At 44.1% G+C, this 23924-nt stretch overlaps 2 protein-coding genes across 3 annotated transcripts in view; one reads left to right on the forward strand and one right to left on the reverse strand.

Annotated features, from left to right (window-relative positions):
* The window catches only part of LOC129659523 (aldo-keto reductase family 1 member B1), a 185869-nt gene that overhangs the window by 104881 nt on the left and 57064 nt on the right, over positions 1-23924 (reverse strand). The gene's annotated exons all lie outside the window — the stretch shown is intronic.
* On the forward strand, positions 567-22400 carry AKR1B10 (aldo-keto reductase family 1 member B10). Its single transcript, XM_055590968.1, is given in 11 exon segments — positions 567-632; positions 2215-2382; positions 6128-6244; positions 7232-7309; positions 15043-15165; positions 15440-15498; positions 15500-15544; positions 15925-16006; positions 16810-16893; positions 18073-18155; positions 22184-22400. Coding segments are annotated over 11 exon segments (948 nt in total). The 3' UTR covers positions 22227-22400.

Genomic DNA, 23924 nt, shown 5'->3' on the forward strand with positions numbered 1-23924 from the left:
GTGAATAAAAATATTGAAATTAAAAAAAAAAAAAAGAATCTCACATGAACATTGTCTTAAGGGAAAAGAAGCCTAAAAGTTTAGGGCCTCTTAGGACTTGAGTACATAGCATTTTTTCTCAATCACAAAGTTTGTTTTTTAAGAAAGTGACAAGAATCACTAATATATGATGAATATTAGCATACAAGGATCCTGTCCAGGTGGTTAACAGACAAACATATTCTTATACTTCGATAGTTTCCATGCTCTGAGGGGAAAAAAAAAATTTACAACAGTCGAGTAATAAGATAGGAACAATTAAAATAGATGCACATTTTAATTTTCCATGTGCATGTATTTTAATTTGTTGATAAAATTTCACTCATAAAATAATTCATGCATTTTTTTTTTATCAGGGAGAACTCTCTCGAGGTAACAGTGTTTGGTGCTCATTAACTTGAATCTTACAAAAGGCTGAAAGGACTTTCCTGCTCGTGCCAGGGCAGGGTGCTTCCTCTGCAGTCAGCACATTTCAGTGGGGCAGAAGACATCTAACTTGCTCCCTCGGGGCTGTTTCTGCATGCACCATGGCCTCCTTTGTGGAGCTGAGTACCAAGGCTAAGGTGCCCATCTTGGGCCTGGGCACCTGGAAAGTAAGTGTGCAAATATTTGGACACCTTCTTCCCTTGAGGGCCTTTGGGCATTTCCTCCTGTCCTGAGGGAAAGCCCAGAGGCAAGGGTTTTGGGGAAGTAAATATTGGGCGCTGGAGGCAGGACTGAGGTTGCTTTCTCAGGGCTGATTCAGTGGTAATGCTCCAAGACTGACTTTTTCCAGCAGTGGTGAGAGCTTTCCTAGCAAGTATCAAGTTTTAAGCAGTTTAAGTCAAAGTGTTAGTCGCTCAGTCGTGTCTGACTCTTTGTGATCCCATGGACTGTAGCCCACCAGAAGAAAGGATAGGTAGATCAGTAGTAAATGTTTCTTTTTCTTTCATTGTTTGGCTTGGCTAGATTAGACAGAATGTGGTATTTTTAATGCCCTTCCTTCCTTCCTTTTCTCTTTTTTCTTCCTCCCTTCCTTCCCCCCTCCCTCTCTCTCTTTCCTTCTCTCCTTTCTTCGAAGAAAGAAAAACTTTCTGCCTTCGAGTGAGGGGAGACATTCTATTTTTACAAGGTTTTCTATTTCTCCTTTTCTGAAACAATAATTATATAATGTCTTTTATCCACTGACTCTTAGGTGTATGCCTGGTGCTGTACTTCAAATTTGACACTCACTATGGCACTTACCACAGTCACCTCATGCACATTCGTGCGAGTGCGTGCTAAATCACTTCAGTCTTGTCCAACTCTTTGTGACCCTATGGACTGTAGCCCACCAGGCTCCTTTGTCCATGGGGTTCTCCAGGCAAGAACACTGGAGTGGGTTGCCATGCCCTTCTCCAGGGGACCTTCTTGATCCAGGAATCGAACTCTCATCTCTTACATTCCCTGCATTGGCAAGCGGATTCTTTACTATTAGCTTCACCTGGGAAGCAGCAATAGCTTCACGAGGCATATTCTGTTGTCATTATTCCCATTTTGCAGACAAGGGTTAGAGAAATTAAGCAATCTTCTCAGGTCACACACCTAGCATGAGATGAGCCTGAATTTATGAGGTAATAACTACTTTCTCTCTGAAAATTCCTTTAGTTTATTTCAAAATCCAGTGTGTAGCCTGGTCATTAGAAAGAGTTTTCAGTCTCTTCTACATACCTTGACTTCCCTGGTGGCTCAGATGGTAAAGGGTCTGACTGCAATGCGGGAGATGTGGGTTTGATCCCTGGGTTGGGAAGATCCCCTGGAGAAGGAAATGGCAACCCACTCAAGTACTCTTGCCTGGAAAATTCCCATGGATGGAGGAGCCTGGTAGGCTACAGTCCATTGGGTCGCAGAGAGTCAGACATGACTGAGTGACTTCACTTCACTTCACTTCTGTATACCTGGAGACACTTCTGGGCTGGTGCATGAACCTGAATCAGAAGGGAATAGGCTTGAGCTAGGATGGGACATGATGCTATAATCATAAAGTTAATTCACTTTTCTTCCTTCTCTTTTGAAAAGTTTTCCAAAGCATGCTTTCTTCCCAGGTATCCTCTAGAAAAAGGGATCTCAGGGAAATCTTGGTTTGGAGAAGCTGGACTGAGTAAGACAGCCTGTTGAAGGTGGTCTGGGGAGATGGTTTTTTCTTTTTCCTTCCAGTCTGGCCTCGGAGAAGTCAGAGAGGCTGTGAAGGGGGCCATTGACATAGGATATCGCCACTTGGACTGTGCATATGCCTACGAGAATGAGCATGAGGTGGGCGAAGCCATCCAAGAGAAGATCCAAGAGAAGGCTGTGAAGCGGGAAGAACTCTTCATAGTGAGCAAGGTACCCAGGGCTCACCTGGTGGGAAGACTACACTTCAAAGCAGGCAGAAGTGTTGGATCTAGTCAGCACCCAGAATTCTGTCTTTCTGTACTGTTCAAGGGGTTCTGGAGGCAAGAATACTGAAGTGGTTTGCCATTCCCTGCTCTAGTGGATCACATTTACTATCTAGATTCTCAGTGACCCTAGCACAAATACATATAATTCATCTCACTATATGGCATATCCCTGTTGGCTCAGAACTCTCCACTATGATTCATCCATCTTGGGTGGCCCTGCACAGCATGGCTTTGTTACACAAGGCTGTGATCCATGTGATCATTTTGGTTAGCTTTCTGTGATTGTGGTTTTCATTCTGGAGGCTTTGGGATTATAGTTCTTGCTTCTGTCTGCCCTCTGAGGGATGACGTTAAGAGGCAAGCTTCCTTATGGGAGGGACTGGCTGTGGGGAAAACTGGGTCTTGTTCAGGTGGGCAGGGACATGCTCAGTTAATCTTTAATCCAGTTGTCTGCTGTGGGTGGACTGTGCTCCCTTCCTATTAGTTGTTTGGCCTGGGGCAACCGAGTCCTGGAGTTTACATGCTCTATGGTAGGGCTACTCAGCTCAGCTTAGCTTAGTTGTGTCCAACTCTTTGCGACCCCAGGGACTACAGCACGCCAGGCTTCCCTGTCCTTCACCAACTCCCGGAGCTTGCTCAGACTTCTGTCTATTGAGTCAGTGATGCCATCCAACCATCTCATCCTCTGTCATCCCCTTCTCCTCCCTCCTTCAATCTTTCCTAGCATCAGGGTCTTTTCCAAGGAGTCAGTTCTTCGCATCAGGTGGCCAAAGTTTCAGCTTCAGTATCAGTCCTTCCAATGAATATTCAGGACTGATATCCTTTAGGATGGACTGGTTGGATCTCCTTGCAGCCCAAGAGACTCTCAAGAGTCTTCTCCAACACCACAGTTCAAAAGCATAAATTCTTAGGCACTCAGCTTTCTTCACAGTCCAAGTCTCACATCCATACATGACCACTGGAAAAACCACAGCTTTGACTAGATGAACCTTTGTAGGCAGGGTTACTGGAGACCTTCAAAAAGGAGGAGATACCAAGGGAACATTTCAAGCAAAGATGGGCACAGTAAAGGACATAAATGGCAAGGAACTAACAGAAGCAGAAGCAATTAAGAAGAAATGGCAAGAATACACAGAAGAACTATACAAAAATGATTTTAATAACCCAGATAACCATGATGGTGTGATCACTCACCTAGAGCCAGGCAGGCATCCTGGAATGCAAAGTCAAGTGGAACTTATGAAGCATTACTACAAACAAGCTAGTGGGGGTGATGGAATTGCAGCTTAGCTATTTCAAATCCTAGAAGATGATACTGTTAAAGTGCTGCATTAAATATGCCAACACAATTGGAAAACTCAGCAGTGGCCACAAAACTGGCAAAGGTCAGTTTTCATTGCAATCGCAAAGAAAGGCAATGCCAAAGATTGCTCAAGCTACCATATAATTGTGCTCATTTCACATGCTAGCAGGACAGTGCTCAAAATCCTTCAAGCTGGTCTTCAACAATATGTGACCTGAGAACTTCTAGATGTGCAAGCTAGATTTAGAAAAGGCAGAGGAACCAGAGATCAAATTGCCAACAACTGTTGGGTCATAGAAAAAGCAAGGGGATTCCAATATATATATATACTTCTGCTTTATTGACTACACTAAAGCCTTTGACTGTGTGGACCACAACAAACAGTGGAAAATTATTAAAGAGATGGGAATGCCAGACCACCTTACCTGTCTCCAGAGAAAACTGTATGCAGGTCAAGAAGCAACAGTTAAAACCAGACATAGAACAAAGGACTGTTTCAAAATTGGGAGAGGAGTATGATAAGGTTGTATATTGTCACCCTGCTTGTTTAACTTATATGCAGAGTACATCATGTGAAATGCCAGACTGGATGAATCACAAGCTGGAATCAAGATTGCCAAGAGAAATATCAACAGCCTCAGATATGCAGATGATACAGCCCTAATGGCAGAAAGAGAAGAGAAACTAAAAAGCCTCTTGATGAAAGTGAAAGAGGAGAGTGAAAAAGCTTGCTTAAAACTCAACATTCAAAAAACAAAGATCATGGCATCTAGTCCCATCACTTCATGACAAGTAGATGAAGAAAAAAATGGAAACAGTGGCAGACTTTATTTTCTTGAGCTCCAAAATCACTATGGACAGTGACTGCAGCCATGAAATTAAAAGACACTTGCTCTTTGGAAGGAAAGCTATGACAAACCTAGGCAGAATATTAAAAAGCAGAGATATCACTTTGCCAACAAAGGTTCATATAATTAAAGCTGTGGTTTTTTCAGTAGTCATGTACGGATGTGACAGTTGGACTATAAAGAAGGTTGAGGACTGAAGAATTGATGCTTTAAATTGTGGTGCTGGAGAAGACTTTTTAGTGTCCCTTGGACAGCAAGGAGATCGAACTATTCGATGCTAAAGGAATTCAACCCTGAATATTCGTTGGAAGGACTGAGGCTGAAGCTGAAGCTCCAATACTTTGGCCATGATGCAAAGATCTGACCCATTGGAAAAGACCCTAATGCTGGGAAAGATTGAGGGCAGGAGGAGAAAGGGTTACAGAGGATGAGATGGTTGAATGGCATCCCTGACTCAATGGAGCAAACTCAGGGAGACAGTGAAGGACAGGGAAGCCTGGCATTCTGTAGTCCATGGGGTCACAAAGAGTTGGACATGACTGAGTGACTGAACAACAAGAACAATTCAGGTCATTTTCCCCAGCTGTCTTCATCACTGTCTTTATAACATCCCTGGACACAAACATCCACATTATCATCCAGTGTCGGTGCACGGATGCTGGTGCTACCCACCCTTCTCGAGTGGGTTCCCCCCTAGAGGAGTAGTCTCCATGGAGCCAGGGTGGTGTCTTGAGCATCCCTGTTCCCTATTGGTGGACTCCATCTTCCCCCTGGCAGCCGAGAGCTAAGGCTACAATTGGATCCTGAAGCTCCACTTTTCAGCACTGTGGTCTCAGTGGTTGTAGCCCAGAGGTTCTCAGCTGGCAGGTACTTTGGAAAATGGTGGGACATACTTATTGTCATATATGAATTTCACTTCAGTTCAGGCTAGTAAAAGGCAAGTTACAGAATGTTATAAAAAGAGGGAGGGGTGGGGTGAGAGAGGGTTGAGAATCACTGAATATGCATTATACCCAATTTACTAAAAGGGACTAGTTACAGGTACTTGGAAAGTGCATGTATCTAGTGGGACAAATAGACCCCACTGGTTGCATCTGGATAAATTCCTTGTAGAGTTATCATTGGTGGCCCATGGGCTTGGAGACATAGGAGAGCAGTAGAGGACCACCTGTTTCCAAAGGCTTAGGAACTTAAATGCTGGCCACAATCCACGACTTCAAAAACCCTACTGCTGAGGAAGAGAATGGTGCATGTAAACAAACACTGAGTCTGTGCCCAAATATGGTACCTGATGTAACAAATACATAGAATATCAGGTGAGTCAAAAAGATAACTTGCCCTTGACACTTAAGAGATGTCAGTGACTTCCAGAGCGACCTGGTGACCTTGCATCCCTGGATGATACATCTTAACTACCTGTGCTGTAAATGGCCTGCCCCTGGGGTTAGCGCAAGCTGAGGGTCAAAAAGCAGGGAAAGCAGGGAAAGGTAGCCCCTTCTCTGTCCATTGCTGATTTCTCCCTGCTCTGCTCTCTGCAGTTGTGGCCCACCTTCATGGAGAAACATCTAGTGAGGGAATCCTGTCAGAAGACCCTTAAGGATCTGAGACTGGACTATCTGGACCTCTACCTCATTCACTTTCCACAGGCTTTACAGGTTGAAGTTCCTCCCCGTCCCAATCTCTGGTTCCTGGGCACGTGTTGGAAGATAGCAGCTGTGTCAGGAGTGGGGAGGGGAGGGTTGGGGGCTGGAGGCTGGGGACCAAGGGGAGCTGAAGCAAGAGGCCTTGCACTTCAGGACTCCACAGGAAAGTTTTCAGGATGAGACGGTGGAGCAGAAAGACACTGGTCTGAAAAGGAGTCCAAGTCCATGGACCAATGTGGAGGTGACCCCACACCTTGGCTTTCTCTGTTACGTTTGAGAAAACCATGATTTCTAGCAGCCCAGGCAAGCTGCAACTGCCACTCTGCTTTGGTCCTGATTCCATGCCAAGGGCTCTCCTCCCAGGACAGCTCTTACATAATGCTGTTTCAGGGCTCAATCCTCTCCTTAACTGATGCACTGGGAATGCCATTTTGGAGAAGAGCCCAAGTATGATCGTGCTGAAAGGTAGCCATTGCTCAGTGAGGAACTAGGACTCTGCTCCTGCCAGAGAGCCCGAGGGACATGAATTCCCAGCTCTCTCACCTCATGAAATTGAACTTTGTCCCCAACTGCTTGCGAGAAGTCCATGTCCACGGGGCTAATGGTGGCTTCTGGAATGAGTTTATGATAGATTTTAAAATCAATCCAGCAATTTCTGGGAATTCCCTGAGGGTCCAATGGTCAGGACTCCATGCTTTCACTGCCAAGGGCATGGGTTCAATCCCTGATTAGGAAACTAAGATCTCAGAAGCTGTGTGGCATGGCCAAAAAAAAAAGCCCAGTAATTTCTAAAACATAAGAACTTACGTTTTATACTCTAGCAGATTGATCTAGAGATTTTATTTCAACTCAGCTTCTTGAAATTTATACTGTGGAGCTTGGAAAAAAAGTGGTATGCAGATGTGGGTGTTTAGGATGAGTCAGGATCCTGAAACCTCACTTGACAGAATCAAGTGTTGAGATGCACACTGCGCTAAGCTTCTTGTTTCGCATTTACAGCCTGGGGAGGACCTTGTTCCCAAAGACGATAAAGGCAATACCATCATCAGTAAAGCAACATTCTTGGACACTTGGGAGGTAGGTTCCCTCTTGTTCTCAGTGGGCTGGGAGTGAAAACTTGCCTTCAGTCATCTACAAGGGTCTACACTAGTGTGAGGGAGCCCAGGTGCTCAATGAGGTTTTACCTCATCATCATTTTCTAATTCTTTGAACTCCTTCCTAATCACCTTAGACTTTTGGGGTACACCTGACGCTTCTTATATTTTTGAAAACTAAGACCGAATCCTCAAAGGAGACTGGGAATACAACATGCCTGACTTCAGAGGATACCCAGTTTATTCTTAAACCAGGGTTTGAAACAGTGTTGCCCTGGGATTGCAGGTATTGATTAAAATAACTTCAGTCAGTTCAGTTCAGTTCAGTCGCTCAGTCATGTCCAACTCTTTGCGACCCCATGAATCGCAGCATGCCAGGCCTCCCTGTCCATCACCAACTCCTGGAGTTCACTCAAACTCATGTCCATCAAGTCGGTGATGCCATCTAGCCATCTCATCCTCTGTCATGCCCTTCTCCTCCTGCCCCCAATCTTTCCCAGCATCACAGTCTTTTCCAATGAGTCAACTCTTCACATGAGGTGGCCAAAGTATTGGAGTTTCAGCTTCAGCATCAGTCCTTCCAATTAATACCCAGGACTGATTTCCTTTAGGATGGACTGGTTGGATCTCCTTGCAGTCCAAGGGACTCTCAAGAGTCTTCTCCAACACCACAGTTGAAAAGCATCCATTCTTCGGGGCTCAGCTTTCTTCACAGTCCAACTCTCACATCCATACATGACCACTGGAAAAACCATAGCCTTGACTAGACGAACCTTTGTTGGCAAAGTAATGTCTCTGCTTTTGAATATGCTATCTAGGTTGGTCATAACTTTCCTTCCAAGGAGTAAGCATCTTTTAATTTCATGGCTGCAATCACCATCTTCAATGATTTTGGAGCCCCCAAAAATAAAGTCTGACACTGTTTCCCTATCTATTTGCCATGAAGTGATGGGACCAGATGCCATGAGCTTAGTTTTCTGAATGTTGAGCTTTAAGCCAACTTTTTCACTCTCCTCTTCTTTCACTTTCATCAAGAGGCTTTTTAGTTCCTCTTCACTTTCTGCCATAAGGGTGGTATCATCTGCATATCTGAGGTTATTGATATTTTTCCCAGCAATCTTGATTCCAGCTTGTGCTTCTTCCAGCCCACCGTTTCTCATGATGTACTCTGCATAGAAATTAAATAAGCAGGGTGACAATATACAGCCTTGATGTACTCCTTTTCCTATTTGGAACCAGTCTGTTGTTCCATGTCCAGGTCTAACTGTTGCTTCCTGACCTGCATATAGGTTTCTCAGGAGGCAGGTCAGGTGGTCTGGTATTCCCATCTCTTTCAGAATTTTCCACAGTTTATTGTGATCCACACAGTCAAAGGCTTTGGCATAGTCAATAAAGCAGAAATAGATGTTTTTCTGAAACTCCCTTGCTTTGTTGATGATCCGGCGGATGTTGGCAATTTGATCTCTGGTTCCTCTGCCTTTTCTAAAACCAGCTTGAACATCTGGAAGTTCACGGTTCATGTATTGCTGAAGCCTGGCTTGGAGAATTTTGAGCATTACTTTACTAGCGTGTGAGATGAGTGCAATTGTGTGGTAGTTTGAGCATTCTTTGGCATTGCCTTTCTTTGGGATTGGAATGAAAACTGACCTTTTCCAGTCCTGTGGCCACTGCTGAGTTTTTCAAATTTAGTGCAGGTTATTTAACTCCTCCAAACCTCAGTTTCTTCTGCTTCTTAAAAAAAAGATCTTCCAATAGATACTAATAATATAAAGCTTCCTGGGTGACTCAGTGGTAAAGAATCTGCCTGCCAATGCAGGGGACATGGATTTCATCCCTGATCTAGGAAGATCCCCCATGCCTGGGAGGACCTAAGCTGGTGCACCGCAACTACTGAGACTGTACTCTAGACTGTACTCTGCAGCAACTACTGAAGGCCATGTGCCCTAGAGCCCGTGCTCTGCAAAAAAGAGCAGCCCCTGCTCACCACAACTGGAGCAAGCCCTCATGCAGCAATGAAGACCCAGTGCGACCAAAAATAAAAATAAATTCATCAAAAAACAACAGAAAGACATTTAGAAGTTAGCAATAATAAAAGAGCAGTGATTATGTGATTAAAAGCCATTCTAAATAATAAGCAATTGGCAATATCTCATGAGTAAGAGCATATACGCACACACACACACACACACACACACAGAGTTGCTTCAGTTGTGTCCGACTCTTTTCGACCCTATGGTCTGCAGCCCACCAGGCTCCTCTGTCCATGAGATTCTCCAGGCAAGGATACTGAAGTGGGTTGCCATGCCCTCCTCCAGGGATATATGTGTGTGTATATATGTATATGTGTGTGTGTGTGTGTGTGTGTGTGTGTATATATATATATATATATATATAAATCAAGTTCTCTTGGGAAAATCTTATGAAGGCATCATTCTGTCAAACGTTCTGCTATCTTGAGCATATAATTAAATATAAACACATAGTAAATGTGACAGAACATCACTGCTGTACAAGCCAAAAGCTGGTTGAGCCCACATACATGAAGGTGGGTTCAAACTTCAAGTTTAAAAATGCTGTTTTTCTTAGATTTACGTATTCTGTTTAACCTAACAACCACACAAGTCTTTATCCAACTACATAATCTTAAACACTTGTTTGATATACTCAATAAAACAAATTTATGAAGCCTGAATTTTCAAGAAAATATACTACTTTCTTTCTGCAAGTGCCAAAAGAGCAGCCATAAAGAGAAAGATGAATTCTGGTACTTAGCTAGTTTTTTAAAAAGTCAACATGTTTATTTTCCTACCACAAACAACCTCCTGTGAGAGAAATATTTCAGGATGAAGATTTAATGAACCATCTAATGGTGGGAAATCAATCCTGAATATTCATTAGAAGGACTGATGCTGAAGCTGATGCTCCAATACTTTGGCCACCTATTGCAAAGAACTGACTCATTAGAAAAGACCCTGATGCTGGGAAAGATTGAAGGCAGGAGGAGAAGGGGACAACAGAGGATGAGATGGTTGGATGGCATCACGAACTTGATGTACATAAGTTTGAGCAAGCTCGGGAGTTGGTTATGGACAGGGAAGCCTGGTGTGCTACAGTTCATTGGGTTGCAAAGAGTTGGACATGACTGAGCGACTGAACTGAATTGAATGTTTTATGTGCATGGACTCAACTCAGTGAATGTTTTATTCCTGAGAATGGAAGTTATGATAAGACCTACCACAGAGCCTGAGATTTCAATAGACTAAGCTTTTGCATTAAATTTGGCAAGAGGGCTCTGTCATATACATTACCTTGGTAAAACAAGACCTCTGAAATATCTTAGGGATTATTCTTTGTGAGATATGGAGTCTGAGACACCTCTAGTGTTGTTTCCACAAAAGTTTTGACCTTATTCTTATTTTCTATTTCTTTTTTAATTTTTTAAGTTATGAAATTATGAGAACAGATTTACATGAGACTTGGAAAACACAAGACAAAGTTACATATAGTTCCACTAAATGTTATGATGTTTTTAAGTAGATAAATTGAGATTTTTAGTTGGAGTTTCAATATCAAACTCTCAAAAATTAATAGAATGAATAGACAGAAAAGTAGAAGGAAATAGTAGACCTGAAAAGTACCATGAACCAATTCAACATAATTAAGATTTACAGAATTTTCACACAACAATATGATACAAATTCAAGTTCTCATAGACTATCAATTGGGAGACACTGGAACATATCCAGGGATATAAAACAAGTTGCAAACGTTTTGTGGTATAAATGTATTGAAATCATACAGAGTCTGTTCTCTTCATCACTGTGGATTTATGTTAGAAATCAAGATATATGAATATAACCCACATATTTTCAAGTGCAGTGTGACATTTACCAGGAGAGAGCTCTTTGACTTATCCATTGAAAGCCTCAATAAGGTTAGAAGACAGAAAGAACACAGAGGGCGAGTGCAGGGAAGAAATCATTTAAATGAGAAAGTAGTATCAAAGGTACTTTTAAAACTCCATGTATTTGGAAATTAAATGTCCACTTTTAAATGATGTTGCCCTCATTCTTAATGAATACTTAATAGTTTTCATTGTGACAACTATATCATTGTTCTCTGCAAAAAGTACCCTGATTTTCACATTGCTGTATCCTTAGAATGGATTTGAGAATGATTACTAAATGAAAGATTTTGATGATCAAGTTCAAAGAATCTAGAAAGAAAAGGCAGGACTGAAGCAATCAACGTTTATGTGGACCCATAACCAGTTCAACAGAAACCTTCTTGAACACCCTGAAGCAGATGGGAGACAAAGAGTGAAACAATGTCAAGATGTATCATGCACCCACCTGTACCTGCTCCACGGTACACAGAAACAGCAACACTGGTTCATGGCCCAACTCAGGCGGTGTGGGGACTTTGCAATCTCAGCGGTTCTAAATTTTATTTGTCCAATTTAAAGACTACATCAACTACCCTAGTGGTTCTCTCTATGCATTAAAATCACCTGGGGAGTTTGAACGATCCCAGTGCTGAGGCCACATGCTACATAACTTTGGTAAGAAACTCTAAGGGTAGAATCTGGGCATCAGTATATATATATATATATATATATATATATATTTTTTTTTTTTTTTTAACTATTTATTTTTGGCTGCCCTGGGCCTTCATAGTTGCCCTTGGGCTTCCCCTAGTTGTGGAGAGCACGGGCTACTCTCTAGTTGCAGTGCACCAGCTTCTCGCTGCTGCGGCTTCTCTCGTGGGACACGGGCTCTAGGTGCACGGGCTCAGTAGTTGTGGTCCACAGGCTTAGTTGCTCCACATGCAGCATGTGATATCTTCGCGGACCAGGGGTCCAACCCATGCTCCCTGCACTGGGAGGCGGATTCTCAACCATTGGACCACCAGAGAAGTCTCTAGGCATCAATTCAGTTCAGTTCAGTCGCTCAGTCATGTCCGACTCCTTGCAACCCCATGAATCACAGCACGCCAGGCCCCCCGTCCATCACCAACTCCTGGAGTTCACCCAGACTCACGTCCATCGAGTCAGTGATGCCATCCAGCCATCTCATCCTCTGTCATGCCCTTCTCCTCCTGCCCCCAATCCCTCCCAGCATCAGAGTCTTTTCCAATGAGTCAACTCTTCGCATCAGGTGGCCAAAGTACTGGAGTTTCAGCTTCAGCATCATTCCTTCCAAAGAACAGCCAGGGCTGATCTCCTTTAGAATGGACTGGTTGGATCTCCTTGCAGTCCAAGGGACTCTCAAGAGTCTCCTCCAACACCACAGTTCAAAAGCATCAATTCTTCAGCGCTCAGCCTTCTTCACAGTCCAACTCTCACATCCATACATGACCACTGGAAAAACCATAGCCCCGACTAGACGAACCCTTGTTGGCAAAGTAATGTCTCTGCTTTTGAATATGCTATCTAGGTTGGTCATAACTTTCCTTCCAAAGAGTAAGTGTCTTTTAATTTCATGGCTGCAGTCACCATCTTCAGTGATTTTGGAACCCCCCAAAATAAAGTCTGACACTGTTTCCACTGTTTCCCCATCTATTTCCCATCAAGTGATGGGACCAGATGCCATGATCTTCGTTTTCTGAATGCTGAGCTTTAAGCCAACTTTTTCACTCTCCACTTTCACTTTCATCAAGAGGCTTTTGAGTTCCTCTTCACTTTCTGCCATAAGGGTGGTGTCATCTGCATATCTGAGGTTATTGATACTTCTCCCAGCAATCTTGATTCCAGCTTGTGTTTCTTCCAGTCCAGCGTTTCTCATGATGTACTTTGCATATAAGTTAAATAAGCAGGGTGACAATATATAGCCTTGACGTACTCCTTTTCCTATTTGGAACCAGTCTGTTGTTCCATGTTCAGTTCTAACTGTTGCTTCCTGACCTGCATATAGATTTCTCAGGAGGCAGGTCAGGTGGTCTGGTATTCCCATCTCTTTCAGAATTTTCCACAGTTTATTGTGATCCACACAGTCAAAGGCTTTGGCATAGTCAATAAAGCAGAAATAGATGTTTTTCTGGAACTCTCTTGCTTTTTCCATGATCCAGCGGATGTTGGCAATTTGATCTCTGGTTCCTCTGCCTTTTCTAAAACCAGCTTGAACATCAGGAAGTTCACGGTTCACATATTGCTGAAGCCTGGCTTGGAGAATTTTGAGCATTACTTTACTAGCATGTGAGATGAGTGCAATTGTGCTGTAGTTTGAGCATTCTTTGGCATTGCCTTTCTTTGGGATTGGAATGAAAACTGACCTTGTCCAGTCCTGTGGCCACTGTTGAGTTTTCCAAATTTGCTGGCATATTGAATGCAGCACTTTCATAGCATCATCTTTCAGGATTTGAAATAGCTCAACTGGAATTCTATCACCTCCACTAGCTTTGTTCGCAGTGATGCTTTCTAAGGCCCACTTGACTTCACATTCCAGGATGTCTGGCTCTAGGTCAGTGATTACACCATCGTGATTATCTGGGTCATGAAGATCTTTTTTACAGTTCTTCTGCATATTCTTGCCACCTCTTCTTAATATCTTCTGCTTCTGTTAGGTCCATACCATTTCTGTCCTTTATCGAGCCCATCTTTGCATGAAATGTTGCCTTGGTATCTCTAATTTTCTTGAAGAGATCTCTAGTCTTTCCCATTCTGTTGTTTTCCTCTATTTCTTTGCATTGATAGCTGAGGAAGGCTTTCTTATCTCTTCTTGCTATTCTTTGGAACTCTGCATTCAGATGCTTATATGTTTCCTTTGCTCCTTTGCTTTTCGCTTCTCTTCTTTTCACAGCTATTTGTAAGGCCTCCCCAGACAGCCATTTTGCTTTTTTGCATTTCTTTTCCATGGGGATGGTCTTGGTCCCTGTCTCCTGTACAATGTCACGAACCTCATTCCATAGCTCATCAGGCACTCTATCTATCAGATCTAGGCCCTTAAATCTATTTCTCACTTCCACTTATAATCATAAGGGATTTGATTTGGTCATACCTGTATGGTCTAGCGGTTTTCCCTCTAGGCATCAGTATGTTTTAAAGCTGTCAGGTGATTCCGAATTGCAGCCACGTTTGAGAACCACTGGCTCGACTGTCCCCCGAGCACCTCATGCTTGTCCTCACCTCAGAGGCTTTGCTCCTACTTTCCTCTCTACTCATGGGCTGGATGGAAAATTCCTTTTTTCCCCTTCTTTCTTATTTTTTAAATTATGGACGTATGATAACACATTTACAGGAGAGTTGGAAAATACAGAACAAGGTTACATATAGTTCCACTACATATTACAATTATCTTTTTAGTAGATAAATTAAGATTTTTAGTTGGAATGTCAATAACAAGCTCTCAAAAATTAATAGAATGAATAGACAGAAAAGTAGAAGGCTATAGTAGACCTGAAAAGCACTATCAACCAATTCGATGTAATTAAGATTTATACAATTTTCACACAACAGCAGGATACAGATTCTATTCAAGTTCCCACGGACTATAAACCAGGAGACACTGGAACATATCCAGGGACATAAAACTAGGTACAACAATTTCATGGCCTTTTGTAATCATGCAGAGTCTGTTCTCTTATCTCTGTGGGTTTATGTTAGAAGTCAAATTCTTTTTATTAGTTCTGCTAATCCACACACATATTCCTGTCCCAGAGAGGACTAAGCCAAACTAGGGTCCCTCTAGCAGCGGCCAAAGTTGTCCCTTTCTATGACAGGCCATGGAGGAGCTGGTGGACGAGGGGCTGGTGAAAAACATTGGGATCTCCAACTTCAACCACTTTCAAATCGAGAGACTCTTGAACAAACCTGGATTGAAATACAAACCAGTGATTAACCAGGTAAATTGTTTAGTAAAGGGTAAGGATTCTGCTCTATTATTTCTTAGATGTCTGGAGGCAAGTTCAATGATTTGCACTAAGTCTCATCTTGAAGGTCAGGCATCACATACTTTGTGGGTCATGGGAGAAGGGTTTTGGGGTCTGGTTTAGCCAGCCTAGCAGGGGGCAGGATTTGGCCTTTGCTGATAGACCTTTTTCTCTGTGTAGAATTCCCTATGAGCAGCTCAAAGAGCAGGTGGATTTTCCCGGTGATGAGAATTGCTTGCTTTTACAGATTGAGTGTCACCCATACCTCACGCAGGAGAAATTGATCCAGTACTGTCAGTCCAAGGGCATCAGTCACGGCTTACAGCCCGCTGGGCTGTCCAAATAGATCTGGGTGAGGCATCTGATCTTTCTCTCGACATTCTTTTAAGAAAGCCATCAGAAAGAAAAATGCATGTAAGGCAATGAGCCTGGCATACTCAAACAGTGGGGAAAATATGGGAACTTAAAGGAAAAAAAAAAAAAAAAACAACGGCAACCCTTTGGGAATACTCCAGTTTAGCCACCCAGCACTGGACCAGCCTTTGCAAAAATTCCTGAGGCTTCAGAACCCATGGATGGACCCATGGGTAAGACATGAAGCTTTCAAATCCTTTTGCCTTATCTACCCCATGAGGAAGACTGAGATCAGCCTTGGGCCCATCACCGGAGTAATATTCATCTATATATGGTAGCCATGGTGATTATGCACACCAACCATCTTTCTCTCCCTAGGGCTAAACCAGAGGACCCTTCTCTACTGGAGGATCCCAAGATTAATGAGATTGCTGCAAAGCACAAAAAATCCACAGCCCAGGTATAATGTGTAGTTTCTTTACCTGCCACAAACTGGTCTTGTGTTATTCTTAACATTGTCTTCATTTAACTCCTGTATTTATTTTATTTTTTTGGCTGTGCTGGGTCTTCATTGGTGCGAGAGGGATTTCTCTAGTTGGGGTGAGTGGGGGCCACTCTTTGTTGCCATGCGTGGGTTTCTCACTGCAGTGGCTTCTCTTGCTGCAGGCTTCAGTAGTTGTGGTGCATGGGCTTAGTTGCTCTGAGGCATGTGGGATCTTCCCAGATGAGGGATCGAACCAGTATTCCTGGCATGGCAAGGAGGATTCTTAACCACTGGACCGTTGGGAAAGCACCCATTTTACTCCTTGAAAGGAAAGGGAACAAGAGAGGAAGCCCTCTAAGGCCTTTCCTTGAAAGTCTGTTTGTTTGGACCTCCAGGAAATAGCATGGTTATCACTGAAATAGGGATGGCCTCTAACAAGTTCTGTTGAGACTGGAGGACCAAGAACAAGAACATGGCTTTTCAGCCAAAACACTTGGGTTCAGATCCCAGCTCCACTACTTATCAGCCTCACGATCCCAAACACTATCCCAGGTCACTTTATCTTTAAAAAAGGAAGAATATAGGGTTGTTGTGAGGATTAAGGGAGAGAATTGAGCAGAGGACTGAGAAGTTATCTGATAGCTATAAAGTGCTCAGTGTATATTAGCTATTGTAACTTAATAAAGACACAGTGAATGGCAGAGATGTTTCATTTTCTGAAAAAGTAGAGGGTGTGGTCGTTGCAGTTGAGTGTAAACGAGAAGTCCCCTTCTGCACAGGTTCTGATCCGGTTCCACATCCAGAGGCACGTGATTGTAATTCCCAAGTCTGTGACGCTTGCACGCATCGCCGAGAACTTTCAGGTAAGGTTCTGGCTGGTTCAGTTCAGTTCAGTGGCTCAGTCGTGTCCGACTCTTTGCAACCCCGTGGACTGCAGCACACCAGGCTTCCCTGTCCTTCACCAACTCCCGGAGCTTGCTCAGATTCCTGTCCATCAAGTCAGTGGATGCCATCCAACCGTCTCATCCTCTGTCGTCCCCTTTTCCTCTTGCCTTCAATCTTTCCCAGCATCAGGGTCTTTTCAAAAGGGTCAGTTCTTTGCATCAGGTGGCCAAAGTATTGGAGTTTCAGCTTCAGCATCAGTCCTTCCAGTAAATATTCAGGACTGATTTCCTTTAGGATTGACTGGTTTGATTTTCTTGCAGTCCAAGAGACTCTCAAGAGTCCTCTCCAACACCACAGATCAAAAGCATCAGTTCTTCGGTGCTCAGCTGTGTTTATAGTCCAACTCTCACATCCATACATGACTACTGGAAAAACCACAGCTTTGACTAGATGGACCTTTGTCAGAAAAGTAATGTCTCTGCTTTTTAATATGCTATGTTGGTCATAGCTTTTCTTCCAAGGAGCAAACTGGTTTTCTCAGTGGAGGAGGGGATGGGAGAGACTCCGTCACCAGGTCTCTCATGCTGTCCCTGTGTTTTCTGTGGGCTTCCACCACCTTCCCACCACCTTGCCATCTCACAGGCCAGGGAGCTGACCTCAGGGCTGAGATGAATGACCCATGAGCAAGGGTGGGCTGGGGGAGCAGCCGCTGATGTCCTGTCAGGTCTGAGCACAGCTGTACCTCTCACCACTGACCGAGAAGGTCTTGGCTGTCCCTAAGCAGTTATGTTGTGGGCCACACACAACAGCAGACTGTCCTGCCTAAGCCTCTGCCTCCCAGCAGCAGGAGAGGTATACATTGTATTAGAAGACCTGCCCTTCTGGAGAAATCCACGTGTCCATCGGGGGCATGCGCACTGTGCAGTTCAGAGCCTGTAAGGCAAGGAGGCTTACAGGCTTTGGAATACAAAACCTCAGAAACACGGCAGTCTCTGTGTAGCACCCAATTTAGAGCCATTTGTGTCTGGTGGACATAATGGGACAAACTCCCTTGGCTAGTTACTGCTGTGGATGTGAGCTTGCTCCCTGCTAGTGTGGCTGGAGATCTCAAATTGCACTGGCTTGCTGATGATGTTCTGGAACTCTCACTTTTCCAGGTCTTTGACTTTAAACTGAGCGACGAGGAGATGGCAACCCTACTCAGCCTCGACAGAAACTGGCGATACTACACCTTTAACTCGTGAGTGGCGCCGGGCTGAGTTAATTAAGAGGATTGCCCTCAGGAGTCTGTCTAAACTGGTAGAAGTTTAGCTAGAAGGATTGAAAGATAACTGGAACTACTTTTATTTCAAATGCCATTTTCTGGCCGTGTTGAAAATCAAAACTGGAATACCTAGTCTCATTAGGAGAAAAGAGCGGGCGTGTGTGCTCAGTCACTCAGTTGCGTCTGACCCTTTGCGACCCCACAGGCTGCAGCCCACCAGGCTCCTCTGCCCATGGGGATCCTCCAGGCAAGAATACTGGAGTGGGTTGCCATGCCCTCTTCCTGGGGATCTTTCTGACCCTGGGACTAAACCTGGGTCTCCTGCATTGCAGGCAGATTCTTTACTATCTGAGGCACCGGGGTAGACATATCCTTAACTGCTGCATATTGTTGGAACTCCTGGATGTCGAAGTGGAATCTTAAGAGAGAACATGTCAATAGGTAGAAGGCAGAGGCAGTCATTCACCCTTTCATCCACTAAGTATTTATTGAGCATCTACTATGTGCCAGGCACTCTCTAGTGCTAGGGATATCATCTAGACAAAGTTCCTGCCTTCACAGTCTTACATTCTAGTAAGGGAGTACAGAAACAAACTCATAAATGAATATATTAAGTAAGTGTGAATCCTACAACTGACAAAGAAAGTGAATTGTAGGAAGGCATTGTCTACCTTCTCTACTCCATTCCATTCCCTATTCTATCTAACTTCTCTATTTTCTATTGAGAGAATACAGAAAGAAACTCTCTCTTTATATATATGTATATATACATACATACATATATATACATATATATATACACACACACACACATATATATATATATCAGACTGCAATAAAGGCTATGCAGAAAAATCAAGTAGGGTAGTAAGGGAATAGGGAGTGGAGGGTGGTGGGGGAGTGATCCCTTACAATAGGGGGAGTCAGAGGAAGCTTTGCTGATCGGTGACAGTTGAGCAGAAACCTGAAGGAAGTGAGGGATGAGCCGTGTGGATACCTGGGGAAGAGCATTCTAGGCAGTGAGGACGGCATGTGCAAGGGCCCTGAGGTGGAATTGTGTTTAGAGCACTTAAGTAAGAGGGCGAGTGGGGCTGCAGCAGAGTGAGTGAGCGGCAGAGGGAGAAGAGGCGAGGTCAGCAGTGTTAGGGGCTCAGAACAAGCAGAGCCAGGTAGACACTGTGAGGAGGGCCTTTGGTTCGGACTCTGAGGGTGCTGAGAAGCCAGTTGAGGATTCTGAGCTGAAGAGTGGCATGATGGGGCTTGTGCTTTAAAAGCCCCAGTCTGGCTTCTGAATTGAGAGACTACAAGGAGACTGTTGTGATAACCCAGGGGAAAAGACGACAGTGGCTGGACCTGGATAATGGTAAGTAGAGAGAACCATCTTATTCTAAATACATTGGGAAAGCAGAGCCAATCGGATCTGAGCCATTAGGATTCAAAGGAGGCTCCAGATCTTTGGTTCTGGTGTTGCCTGAATCACACACAGGATGGAATTGCCATTTGGGGGAAAGAAATCAGGAGTTTGCCTTGGGAAATGTTTACAATACCCAGTAAAGTTCTAAGTGTGTGAAAAGTGAAAGTGTTAGTCACTCAGTCGTGTCTGACTCTTTGCAACCCCATGGACTGTAGCCTGCCAGGCTCCTTTGTCCATGGAATTCTCCAGGCAAGAATACTGGAGTGGGTCGCCGTTTCCTACTCCAGGGGATCTTCTTGACCCAAGCATTGGACCCGAGTCTCTTGAGTCTCCTGCATTGGCCGGTGGGTTTTTTACCGCTGTGCCACCTGGGAAGCCCTTACTTTTGTTGGAGAACAACAAGCAGCAGCTACTTGGAATGAAAAGGAGTGTCGAAAGTAAAATGAGGGAGGTGGGAGGGAGGCTCAAGAGGAAGGGGATATATGTACACTTATGACTGATTCACCTTGTTGTATGGCAGAAACCAACACAACATTGTAAAGCAATCATCCTCCAATTAAAAAAAAAAAAAAGTAAAAACAGCCAAAAAAAAGTAAAATGAGGGACTTCCCTGGTAGTTCAGTGGCTAGGACTCCATGTTGCCAATGCAGAAAGCCTGGGTTCTATCCATGGTTGGGCAACTATTAGTTAATCCCACATGCTACAATTAAAGATGCCACATCCCAAAATGAAGTTTGAAGATCCTATGTGTTGCAACTAAGACCAGAACAACTAAATAAAATAAAATTTTAAAAGTAAATTAATACCTTCCTGGAGAGGAAACTGCTTCTCCCCCGGAGGCATTAGAAGGGTAGGACTCAGGAATGAATCCAGATCAGATCAGATCAGATCAGTCACTCAGTCATGTCTGACTCTTTGCGACCCCATGAATCGAAGCACGCCAGGCCTCCCTGTCCATCACCAACTCCCGGAGTTCACCCAAACTCACGTCCATCGAGTCAGTGATGCCATCCAGCCATCTCATCCTCAGTCATCCCCTTCTCCTCCTGCCCCCAATCCCTCCCAGCATCAGAGTCTTTTCCAATGAGACAGCTCTTCGCATGAGGTGGCCAAAGTACTGGAGTTTCAGCTTTAGCATCATTCCTTCCAAAGAACACCCAGGGCTGATCTCCTTCAGAATGGACTGGTTGGATCTCCTTGCAGTCCAAGGGACTCTCAAGAGTCTTCTCCAACACCACACTTCAAAAGCATCAATTCTTTGGCGCTCAGCCTTCTTCACAGTCCAACTCTCACATCCATACATGACCACAGGAAAAACCATAGCCTTGACTAGATGGACCTTTGTTGGCAAAGTAATGTCTCTGCTTTTGAATATGCTATCTAGGTTGGTCATAACTTTCCTTCCAAGGAGTAAGTGTCTTTTAATTTCGTGGCTGCAGTCACCATCTGCAGTGATTTTGGAGCCCCCAAAAATAAAGTCTGACACTGTTTTCACTGTTTCCCCATCTATTTGCCATGAAGTGATGGGACCGGATGCCATGATCTTCGTTTTCTGCATGTTGAGCTTTAAGCCAACTTTTTCACTCTCCACTTTCACTTTCATCAAGAGGCTTTTTAGTTCCTCTTCACTTTCTGCCATAAGGGTGGTATCATCTGCATATCTGAGGTTATTGATATTTCTCCCTGCAATCTTGATTCCAGCTTGTGTTTCTTCCAGTCCAGTGTTTCTCGTGATGTACTCTGCATAGAAGTTAAATAAGCAGGGTGACAATATACAGCCTTGACGAACTCCTTTTCCTATTCCTTTTAAATAGGAAAAGGAATGAATCCACCCAGTTCAAATCCCAGCTCTAACACTTAATGTTATTAGACTTGTGACCTTGGTTAAATTTCCCAGGCTGGTTTCTTTATTTACAAAATTGGAATGATAGGATTAAATACAGCTAACATCTCTTGAGTGTTAGCTTAGAATGTGCCAGGCACCCTAAGCCCAGTGCATGTATCATTAACTCATTCAATGATCATAACAAGCCCAAGTTATTCTATTGTTGTTCCTTCCAGGGTTATTATTAGCTACCATTATGAAGCTTTCTCGGAGAAGGCAATGGCACCCCACTCCAGTACACTTTTGCTTGGAAAACCCCATGGACAGAGGAGCCTGGTGGGCTGCAGTCCATGGGGTCGCTAAGAGTCGGACACCACTGAGCGACTGCACTTTCACTTTTCACTTTCCTGCATTGGAGAAGGAAATGGCAACCCACTCCAGGGTTCTTGCCTGGAGAATCCCAGGGACGGGGGAAGCCTGGTGGGCTGTCATCTATGGGGTCGCACAGAGTCGGACACGACTGAAGAGACTTAGCAGCAGCAGCATGAAGCTTTCTGGTATCCTGGTCACTGTCCCCCCACCCTCCCTCCTAGTACACCCTTCAGATCTGTTTGATGGAAGGTGGAGGAAGACTTGGGTTCTTATAAAATCTTGGGGGAAGGGGAGAGGCTGAGAGGGCACAAAGCTCATAGGATCCATGAGGAAGAATGCCGTTTAACCCAGAGTTTAACATTGGCATATTCTTTACGACTGTTTTCTCTGCAGGCTGAAAAGTCTGGAGGAGTATCCCTTCTATGCAGAATATTGAAGCTGAATCTCCTGATGCACATTCTCCTTCTTCATCTTACTGAAGTGTAATTCTCTCCACCAGTGTCCTGTTGTAGCCAAGCTTGTCTGAAATCACACCGAGCCTGCCCTGCTGAAGTCCAGGGGTTAGGCAGTTGCTGTATCTGGACTGGTTTGTTCAACCAAAGGAATAGATTACAACAGGGAGATTAGACTTAGATAAGCCACTTACATTTTTTTTCTGCTTCTTAGATCTGATCACGGGGACTCCACTAAACTTGAGGATACGATGACTGAAAATAATAAAGAATAATAATAACCAACAGGTATTGAGAGTTTACTATGTGCCAGCACTATTTGGGTGCTTTTTGTATGTGTGATTCACTGAATCCTGCAACTGCCCCTTAGAGGGAGATATGCTTACATTTCTCAGAAGATGAAATGCAGGAATGGGGAGGCCAAGGCACTTGATCAGGGCTACTCAGGTTATAAGTGGAAGAACCAGGTTTCAAAGGCTCTGGGAGATCTTCGGTTTCACTGGCAATCAAAATGTCATCTACGTATTGAAGAAAGGCTCCCTCATATAACTGTAGGTCCTTTAGATCTTTGGCTAGGGCTTCCCTAAAACTGGGAGAAGCATTCTTGAATCTCTGGGGAGGCACAATCCAGCAGAACTGCTGTTTCAATTTGGTCTCTGGGTCATCTTATTCAAAAGCAAAAAATCCCTGTGATTCAGGACTTTAGGATGTGCAATAAAAGGTCTCTTTGTGACCCCATGGACTGTAGCCCGCCAGGCTCCTCTTCCATGGGATTCTCCAGGCAAGAATACTGGAGTGCGTAGCCACTCACTTCTCCAGGGGATCTTTCTGACCTAGGGATGGAACCCAGGTCTCCTCCCTTGCAGGTGGATTCTACAATCGGAGCCACCAGGGAAGCTATGTAGGCCCCAAACTGTAAGCCAGTAGAAATCTCCAAAGAAAGTAAGGTATAGGGGTTGGGTGCCACCAGATGAATGTCCTCAGCTACCTGATTTATTGCTCTCAGGTCCTGTATAAAGTGATATTCTTGGGTCTCCGGCTTTTGGACTGGTAATATGGGAGTGCTGTGTGGTGACTGGCAAGGACAGATGAGGTTATATACATGAAGGCACATATTACTGGCTGGATTCCCTCTTTGACATGTTCCCTTAAGGTCTATTGTTTTAAGTTCAGAATGTTAGACCTTGGATGGAGTTCTGCCTATGCAGGGTGTTGCTAACTTTTCTTTTTGTGGGTTCCCATCTGCCCAAACATCCCATCTTACCTTCTGCAGGATCTCTTCAGGTAATTTCAGGCACTCAGCATTTCCTAGCTATAGTAATGCTGCTTGAAGCAAGTAAGATTATCCTGGCAGCACCTTCATGTCTATCCTTTCTTGGGAAAAAGTTCCTCTTGCATTTAGTTTACTCAAAAGGTCTCTCGTCCCAGCAGACGTACTGGACGCTCTGGCATGTACAGGAAACTGCTTCAGATAAGTCTCTCTCATCTGACATTCCTGTGGTTTCCAAAAGGGCTTTTGGAGAGGTTTAGGAGACAGTCTTACTTGGGCTTCTCTTACCTTGGATGTGGGATATCTCTTCACGGCTGCTCCAGCAAAGTGCAGCCGCTTGCTCCTTACCTTGGATGTGGGGTAGCTCCTCTTGGCCATTGCCCCTGACCTTGGACATGGGGTAGCTCCTCTC

The sequence above is a fragment of the Bubalus kerabau genome, chromosome 8 (genome assembly GCF_029407905.1).
Source record: "Bubalus kerabau isolate K-KA32 ecotype Philippines breed swamp buffalo chromosome 8, PCC_UOA_SB_1v2, whole genome shotgun sequence".
In the NCBI taxonomy this organism is placed as follows: Eukaryota; Metazoa; Chordata; class Mammalia; order Artiodactyla; family Bovidae; genus Bubalus; species Bubalus kerabau.